Source organism: Lathyrus oleraceus, chromosome 5, assembly GCF_024323335.1.
Source record: "Lathyrus oleraceus cultivar Zhongwan6 chromosome 5, CAAS_Psat_ZW6_1.0, whole genome shotgun sequence".
Classification (NCBI taxonomy): Eukaryota; Viridiplantae; Streptophyta; class Magnoliopsida; order Fabales; family Fabaceae; genus Lathyrus; species Lathyrus oleraceus.
This window is the reverse complement of record NC_066583.1, coordinates 25,309,124-25,318,432: the sequence shown is the minus strand read 5'-3', so window position 1 is coordinate 25,318,432 and position 9,309 is coordinate 25,309,124. Positions and strand designations below refer to the sequence as shown.

General features: G+C 36.0%; 1 protein-coding gene and 1 non-coding gene across 2 annotated transcripts; one reads left to right on the top strand and one right to left on the bottom strand.

Moving 5' to 3' along the window:
* Positions 1 to 471: 471 nt before the first annotated feature.
* Positions 472 to 578, top strand: LOC127090195 (small nucleolar RNA R71). The gene has a single exon (XR_007791723.1). It is a non-coding gene; the product is annotated as a small nucleolar RNA R71 (small nucleolar RNA).
* A 4,126-nt stretch (positions 579 to 4,704) lies between these two features.
* Positions 4,705 to 9,004, bottom strand: LOC127082562 (L-ascorbate oxidase homolog). Its single transcript, XM_051022796.1, has 8 exons — positions 8,661 to 9,004; positions 8,419 to 8,528; positions 7,255 to 7,525; positions 6,503 to 6,605; positions 5,917 to 6,262; positions 5,415 to 5,780; positions 5,234 to 5,312; positions 4,705 to 5,149 (listed from the first exon to the last, which is right to left on the bottom strand). The coding sequence occupies exons 1-8, from the start codon at positions 8,805 to 8,807 to the stop codon at positions 4,937 to 4,939; spliced, it is 1,635 nt and encodes a 544-aa protein (XP_050878753.1). The 5' UTR covers positions 8,808 to 9,004; the 3' UTR covers positions 4,705 to 4,936.
* Between the last annotated feature and the right edge of the window lie 305 nt (positions 9,005 to 9,309).

Below are 9,309 nucleotides of genomic sequence, written 5' to 3'. Positions count from 1 at the left end.
GGGTTATGGTTTTTATAGGAAACATTTGGGTGATTCTTCCATCCAGGGTTATAAGTGTTTGAAAATGGGTTACCTTGGGCGTAATTCACTTGGTCGGTGTTCAGGTCGTTCAAAAGGTTACATTCCGCCGATTCGTGTCCTTTAGATCCACAAAATTCACACTCTGTGTGGACTACCGCTGCGGTGTTAGAGTTTGTAGAAATATGTTCGACCTTAAGGGATAAAGCATCCATTTTCACTTACATCATGTCCATAGAACTTATCTCATGTATTCCACCTTGGGTCTCCTTTTTCTCTACTGATGCTCGCTCAGTTCCCTATTGGTAATGGTTTTGGGCCATATCCTCAATTAGGTCACAAGCTTCAGGGTAAGGTTTGTTCATCAACGTGCCACCAGCGGCAGTGTCAATGCTCATCTTTGTGTTATAATGGAGTCCATTGTAGAAGGTATGAAGGATCAGCCATTGTTCTAGGCCATGGTGTGGACAGACTCTTAACAGCTCCTTGTATCTCTCCCAAGCTTCAAAAAGTGATTCTCCTTGGTTTTGAGTAAATCTAGTTATTTGGTTTCGAAGAACAGCAGTCTTACTAGGGGGAAATATCTAGCAAGGAATACTCTCCTATGGTCTTCCCAGGTAGTTGTTGAGTTAGCTGAAAGTGAATATAACCACGAGCGTGCTCTATCTCTGAGGGAGAAAGGAAATAATCTTAAGCGAATCGCATCAGGTGAAGCACCGTTGGATTTAAAGGTGTCGGCCAGTTGGATAAAGACTTTTAAATGTTGATTTGGGTTCTCAGTAACGAGACCCGTGAATTGGTTCTGTTGCACTAATTGCAGTAAAGATGGTTTTAGTTCGAAATTGTTGGCAGGAATGAGGGGGTTTACTATACTAGAACTAGGTTCCTCGTCAGAGGGTTGGGCAAATTCCTTAAGAGGTCTCCGGTCGCGATTCTTGACCATAGCTTTCTTAATTCGGATGAGTAAGAGGCGTGTATGAGTGTAACGTTCGGGTTCCGCTAAAGGATCTACTAAATATCCGGTACTACGGGTTCTTCACATTTACCGGCTAATAATGCCTTAGTCTAGACAGTGTAACAACAGGGTACGAAATTTGACGAAGTTGGTCCCCGGCAACGGCGCCAAAAACTTGATCGCTATATTCGCAAGCGCACAAATCGCATCAGAGTAATATAAAAGATTATCGATCCCACAGAGACCAAATCGTCAATCTATCGGTTACTATTGTTACGATGTTTATCTAAGGCGGTAAAAATGAGATATTGATGTCGCAAAATAACAGTAAATAAAGAAAATAATAAATACAGTGCAGATAAAGACAGGCTTGAACGTATTTCATGTCAGTTAAACGATGCTTCAATTGTCTAAATAGAACTACTTATGGGGCAATATTTTCTACTCTTGAAAAGAATCCATTTAACAGGAATTGTCGCTTTCGCGTATTCAGAACCGAGTTTACCCTTAAATTAAGGCCTTTTATTGTCACTTATAAAAGGTGCGCAGAATGCTAAAGTAGTAAACCTATTTTTAAGAAATAAGACTCGTAAGCTTAGTTGAAAAGTGATTTTGATTCGGAAAGTTTACCCAAGGAGTTTCCTGATTTTAAATTTATCAACGCGTCCGAAAACCGTTTCAAAAATCGTTTTTCCTTAAAGTGATAAAAATTCCTAGTTAACTAAGCCAAGGTGCTTTCGCACTCCTTGAGTAGTTAAAATTAACCAAGTTTGTTTCAGAAAACTCGAATTAAAAATCAAAACAGCCCCTAAAGCATTTTTACAGATGCAATATGTGAAACATCTCTTTAACCGCGATCCTTACATTCTAACCTTTGAAAGATTTAGCCAGACATGGTAATACAAACAAATACAACGATATTGAACATGATGAAAAGAAGTTTAGAATGTATGGCGTGAAGAACAAGTAAAGCGTGTAAAACAATTAAAATGAGCAATAAAGATAATGGCGAGAAAATTAAATAAAGTAAAGACAATGGTAGGAAATTTAATAAAGTAAAGACAATGGCAGGAAATTAAATAAAGTAAAGCATGACAAGAAATTAAGTAAAGTAAGGCATGGCAAGTAAAATAAAAAGGCGATTAAATTAGAACCTGCTCCAAACGGAGGCTTTAAATCTATTACAAGGAAGTAAATGAACCTTTGACTTTGAAAATAAAGATGACGGCAAAATCAAAGTGCTCCAACTCAATTACACTAAGGTGCGATAACCCCTCGATGTGACGGATTACCGCTTTTACAGATGATATTGTAGTCTTAGTGTTATAAACTAAGTTGGATGATTTGTAAGTGAACTAGAACGACCTATTTATAGAGGAACTCAACAGCATGCAAAGACCAGGATGCCCTTCAACTGCTCTTTAGTGGGAATGTGGAATTCAAAGGTGGCGCCCGCCATCCCTCCATGGCGTCCGTCATGTGAGTAAATGGGGAAGTTCATGAAATCGTGGCAGTTTCCTCCTGGTTGAGAGCTGATGTGTCATGGCTTCTCCTATAGCGGTCGCTATGCAGAACGCCACGAGTACAATATTTGCCGAAAACCCTAATTTTTTGGTCTTTTTGCTTCGTTTCTTCTACAAAGGTCCTGAAAAAGCTAAATACCTGAAAACAACACAAAAGAAAGCATAATACAAGCAAAATGATAATAAAGACCTAATAAACATGTGAAATCCGAGTCAAATACGTGGTGTGATTCAGTGTTATCATTTATGCAATACTATCTATAAGTTGATTACTAAAGTCTTGGCAAATAGAATCAAACCTTACTTGGATGAGATTGTTGGTCCTCACTAGATTAGTTTTCTTCCAGTAGAGAGACTTGTGATAATGCCATCATTCTTCAAGAATCTATTCATTCCATGTGAAATCCCAAGAAAAATAACGGGGATTTAGTGCATAAAATCGATTTGGAGAATGCTTACGACCATGTTAGTTGGGAGTTTCTGAGATCTTTCCTTCAATAATTTAGGTCCCATCATTTTATTATTCAGCTTATCATGCATTGTGTTACATCCTCTTCCTTGTCTCTTATTTGGAATTGTCAGAGGTTGTCGACTTTCTCCCTGACTAAAGGCCTTCGCCAAGAGGACCCCATTTCCCCTTATCTTTTTGTTATGTCCATCGAACTTTTATCCAATGCAATTATGAAGGCAATTAATAACAATCAATGAAAGCCTGTGTGTATTTCAAGGAATGGTCATTCCCTTTCCCACCTATTTTTTTCTGATTATGTGTTACTATTCTCTAAAGATACTTCCACTCAAGCAACTATTACTGAAGGTGTTTTTTTTCAGAGTTTGCTAGTAAGTATAGTCTTAAGGTGAATGTAAATAAGTCTAGAGCATTCTTTTATGCTTCCACTAGGATCCACGAAAGGCTTAGTCAGCGGGACTTTAAATTTTTGGGTGACAAGATCCATCACATGCTCAATTCTTGGGAAAAAATATTTCAAGCAAATCGGGTAGAGTAATTTCGGTTAAGACTGTTTTGGCGTCCATCCCCACTTATTACATGCAATTGTCCTGGTTTCCTAAAAGTGTCTACCACCTTATTGATAAATACACTACAAAAATTTCATATGGAAAGGGACTTTTGATAAGGGTATCCATCTTGTTGTATGTGATAAAATAATTAAGCCAAAGAAGGACGGTGGTTTAGGTATTTGTATAGCTAGGTAATTAAATACAACTATGTTTGGTAAACTAGTTTGAGATATTCATAATAACTCTGAGAAGCTTTGGATCAAGTTGTTGAAGCATTTGGGATGCTCAATTCCTAGAAGTTCCAAATAAACAAGGACGAGTTGTTTGGAATTCTACTATGAAAGCTAAAGCAATGTTGAGAGATGGTTTTGATTTTTGGCTAGGCAATTGTTCCTCATCTCTTTAGTATGCACCTTAGTCTAGATTTGGCAAATTGAGTAATCAGGTTTGGTATATGGACATCCATGATATCCATAAGACCATAGTTGATATTGTTCGAAATGGTAAATGGGATTTTTTAGCTATACATGTAACTTCCTCCCAATGTCATTTAATCCCTATCTATTATCCTAGTTTTCCCTAATAATAGTGTCCATGATGGCTTCTCTTGGAATGGTAACTCAGATGGTACTTATTCAACTAAGGTTATCCATTTAGTGAGGACAAAATTTAATCCTTACACCATTTTGCATCTATTATTTCAAGCATTAATGAGTTGTTGGGAAGAGACTTGTGAGTCCTACTTATGCATTCTTGGAGAGAAGCAATACTACAGTTGATTGTTTGGCTAAGATTGGAGCTACTGGATCAGTTCTTTGGCAAAAATTTCTATTCCACCTGATGAGTTACTTTCTCTTTTGTAGGTTGATGTAAAAAGGATGCTAGGTGAGAGACAATAGTCCTTGAATTTTATGTTGACTTTCTTTTAGTTGTTTTTTCCTTTCCTTTTCTCTTACTCTATCAAAAAAAATCATATGACACTCATAAGACATGTATCAGACAATTCAAACAAGTGTTTCAATCAACGAGAAAAGTGAAAAGGATATACAACAACTAAAAAATCTAAGAATTCTGCATTCAATACATCAAATGAATCACCTTCTCAACTAAGTGCAAAATACAATCTTCAGCAATTCGTGTACCCTTACTTTATAATAATAATAATAGTAGTAGTAAAACTCTAGATAATAATACAAAGGGAACATAAATAGTATTCTTCTTTTTTGGCTGGAAAAGAATGTGACCTCGAGTTGAGGTCATTTAGACTCGAAAATCTTCGTGATTCGACCGGAGCACAACATATATATTCGAAACACTCAACAATAAAATTACAAGTAGATAAGTTAACTACTTTTCATCATGATTCTAAAGCTAGAATGCCTTCATAACTGTGGAATGGATTCTTTAAACCTTTGCTAGCTCAAAGAGGTCGTGTGTGTCGCCCGCTTGCCCTACCACAGAGACGCGCATTCTTTGGAATAGGAAACTCGTCTCTGATTGAGGTTGATGCTGTGTAAACACGCAAATAAAACTGTTGGCCAAGGTACTGTCGCGCCCAAAACTCAGTCCTTAAGTTCCACATTCCAACGTTGTCGAGAGCAATATAAATAGCAGTCCATGAATAAGGATATACCTTAACAAAATCAAAAAAACAAATGTTGCATCAATCAGAAATAAACGACATCAGTAACTAACAAACTGAACACTCAATTCTCACCTGAGTGGTGCAACGCGAGACTGCATCTCGGAGATTGTAATTGTTTCTGCTAGAAGTTGTCCACTGTCCTCCATCCATACTACATATAAACATGTGATCAGTTTTAGAAATTTCAGACACAAATTATCAAGAAAGCGTTACATATAAAAATGCGGAGAAGTTAAATGTGCGGTGTGCTCACCCAACCACGAAGAAAGAGTAGCCATCAAGATGATAGCTCTGAACGATGTTCTCGTTGTTTTGGAAGACAATCTCAATGAAAGATCTGTAATCAGCTTGCAAAACAGACGTGTCAAGGTAAATGCCACCCCCAGTGGGCCTATCAGATATGCTTCCAACGCGAAAAACACCGGAAATTTTGAAGTAGTCAGCGAGCTTAAGAGGCGTGTCTGGTGAAATGTAAGACACACTGTTAATCGCGTATCTTTGCTTGCCATTAACTTGACCAGGAGAACTAGACAGAATGATTGTCTTGGTCGTGTTTATGAGACCGTAATGGTAGGATCCTTGTGGATTAGGCCTTGGTCCACTTGCGGTAAGGTTAGTCCTGAAAATATGGATCATAGCTTGAGTCACAAGAATCATTTCATGCAGTTTAAATGAAATATACAAAGAACAAAAATATTATGATCTTTTGGTCAAACGATTTGTCCTTAACCGAAGCTCATTAACCATTAAAGTACCTGATTGAGCGGGCCTGGTTCAAAGACCAGTCAACTTGGATTGTCGGACCACCAGGAGGTGGGCCTGATACCGGGCCTGCAGAGTTACTATAGCGAAGTACACCAGTAGTGGTGAGGATCTTCGCCGAAAATCTTGTGGAAACCACAATGTAGTAGTCTTGAGAAGGTTGATCAGCAGTTACTAGCACAGAATAGGATTGTCCGACATGAACATCAAGTGAGGAGTATGTAGTTTGAAGAGTGTGTGTCCCTTCAACTTCTACCAACTTCATTTTGTGATTCTGAATTCTGAAGTTAAGGGAATGTTGTAGTCCCACATTTGATATTCTAAGCCTGTAAGTCTTTCCTGTTGTGTACAAATCATAGGACATTCAAACAAAATTATTATCATTTTATTTAATTTCATACTTATATACCTTATATCGTAAAATAATACACCCACTTGTCACTATTATAAACAAATTTGACTTTTTTGATACATTTGACAATTATCGTATCTAGTTCATATAAGGACTATATACATTAATCGTAAAATGTATAAAGTCAAATTTACTTATAATAGTAACCGGAGGATGTAATTACATACCTTGTTCGACGTTGAAAGATAATCCATTTGGACCGCGACCATTGATGAGGATTCCATCAGGTATAGGAAGCTTCTTTCCTCTATCAAGATGGGCTTTTAGAGTCTGCATATTATTGCAAAGTTTATTTGAGGAAATAAATCCCATATAGATATCTAGTATCTACCCAAATGAGAGAATTGAAGTTGAATTACATAATTATTGCATGGAATATGTTTGAATAGCGAAATTCAAAGTTTATTTGATAACATAAGAAAATTTATTTGTCAAACTTTAGTACTACCCTCGTATCGAATTTACATTCACCCGAGACCTAAAAAAACATTTTCTGGATCTAAGCATTCACCATTAGATCAACCCCTACGGGTTAAACAAGTTTTCTCAAGTTTTCTCGTTGATCCTAAGTAAAAGTTAATATTTTTAAATCTGATCAATTATATAGTTCAGATATATTGATTATTCAATAAAATTAAAAATAAGACGCCGAGGTGGTTTAATAAATATGAATGGTTATACAGCGTGAAGAAAGTGTTAGTCCCGCTGTATTGCATTGAAATTTGAAATGAATGAAGACACTATCTCATCACTGATCACCGCTTGCCAATTTCCCTATCCAAAAGGTAATAATAATTAAATAAAATAAGATTATCCCCTTGAGTTTTGTGGCACACAACTCAATAAAATACAAAAAAGACAATTTAATTTGATTTTAGGATTAATAAATTATAATGAAAAAAGTAAAAGAATTTGTTACCGTATGGTTGGACTTGTACCAATCACCAATAAGTACAGTGTAGTCACCAGACGGGTCAGGAAAAGGAACTGGAATCCTTGGCCTACTCAGTATCCTAATACCTCCAAAACCACCGGCTGCTTTATGAAATGCAAGTGATGGAAAATAGTAAAAACTTCCAATTTGATCTTTCACTTGAAGTATGTAAGTGAAGTTCTTCCCTGGTGGAATTGGACAGGTTGTTCCAAATACACCATCCTCAAATGAATTCCTCCTCTGCTGGATCCCATTCCTGCATAACAGACAATCATAAATTAATAAAATATTACATTTCGTTAATTTTAATTAATTCTAGTTAAAAACTTTTTTTAAAAATTAATCTAGTTTATAATTTAAAAATTACTAGTGCACGTGATTTGGTAGAAACCGAGATGGAGTAGGTGGTAAGTTATAATGGATTCCAGCAAGCAACAACAAGGAAATAGTAAAAGGTACTAAATGGATGGGCCATAATGCAATGCTGGCATCTTCTGTTCTTTTCAACCAACTTATCTTTACTCGGGTCGGTTAAATCAGCTCGGTTGATAGTCTGATTAAACCAGCGGTTGATGTCTATATAAGAATATTTGATTGCAAAAATACATATTCGAACCAAAAACATTTTATATCTGATATGATGTTTCTACATAACAATCAACTGAACGACTCACTTAAAAAAGATTATTCGTCCAATTAATTTTTTTTTCTACATTTATTACTCCGACAATATGCTGAATTGGTTGCTTCCTTGCTACTCCAAAGTTATGCTTATAACAAACTTCATAAACCGAATTCCATTAAGGATGTCTCCTTAATACAACTATAATCATGTGCTTTTGCCTTTTTAGAAAAGAAAAAATATATATTAATTTTCATAAATAGAGAAGAAGAAAAAAAAGTGTGCCAGATCTGGATCCGTGTCCAGTGTCCACACATTCGAAACGGCACATGGGAAACTTTACTGTAGCCACTTTTCAAAATAGACAATTGTCATTTGAATGCAACCGACATCACCCTCAAACATACCCTTAACTGTGTCAACATTAATTAACCACATGCTTATGTTTTGAGTTCTTAATTAATGCTAGTATTAGTATTAGTAATAATTAATTAAAAAATTGGGAGATTAAGAGAAAAGGTTTGTACCAAGAGAGGAGAAAGGGTTCATCTAAACTGTTGAAGACATTGATAATGAGGTTGTCGTTTGTAACAGAATGAATGTCTGGACCAGGGAATTGTCCATTGATCAATATACCCTGTTAAAAAAAAACATGATAAAATTACAAACTTATACATATGAATATTAATTAATGTTATGAAATTGAAATTATAGAATATAGGAAGAAAACAAAAGTATGAAAAAAGTGAGATTAAGTTGCGAGACACACTGTTTGGCGAACTCCAAGTGGGTAAATGTCACCATAAGTAACATTCCAGTTGAAGAATTTATATGGATCTTCAGCTGAAGTAATGTGGAAAACAGAAATAGCAAGAGTTAGGAGAAGTGTTACTGCTATCTCTAAGTTGAGCTTCATTTTTTTGGACTCTTTTGTGTCTCTATGAAGCAATGTTTACTCTAAATACTAATTGTGGTAAATGGAGAGAGAAAGAGAGAGGTGGGGAAGGGAATGGGTGAGAAATGATTAGGGGGGTGCGGTGGGAGAAAAAGGTTAAAATAAAAGAGAGGGAAAATTGAAAGGGAATTTTGTTTTGGAAGGAATAATAATGTTTTGGTTATAAGAAATGGGGAGTGTCGGTGGTGGGGAGTGTATATGATAATGGTACTTTTGTATTCCACATGGTTTTCCTTTTGGAAGTGAGTGGGGGGAAATGTTTATGTTTTTTTTTGCTACGGGCGGGGCAAGGTGATATGCTCACACATGTGATTTGTTGTTTCAAACAACTTAACAAATGTCTCCAAGGCCAGTTCTCAATTGATTTATTCATATTATGTTGATATTGCTATTACCCATTTTTAACAATCAAAGAATCTCATATATTAAAAGAAATAATTAATATATCTAATAACTAAATACA

Coding starts and splice junctions, on each gene's coding strand:
- LOC127082562 (XM_051022796.1), bottom strand. CDS start 8,807: ATGAAGCTCAACTTAGAGATAGCAGTAACACTTCTCCTAACTCTTGCT. Junction 7,526..8,418: donor GAACCCTTTCTCCTCTCTTG/GTACAAACCTTT, acceptor TCTGTTATGCAG/GAATGGGATCCAGCAGAGGA. Junction 5,313..5,414: donor TACTCTTTCTTCGTGGTTGG/GTGAGCACACCG, acceptor GTTTATATGTAG/TATGGATGGAGGACAGTGGA.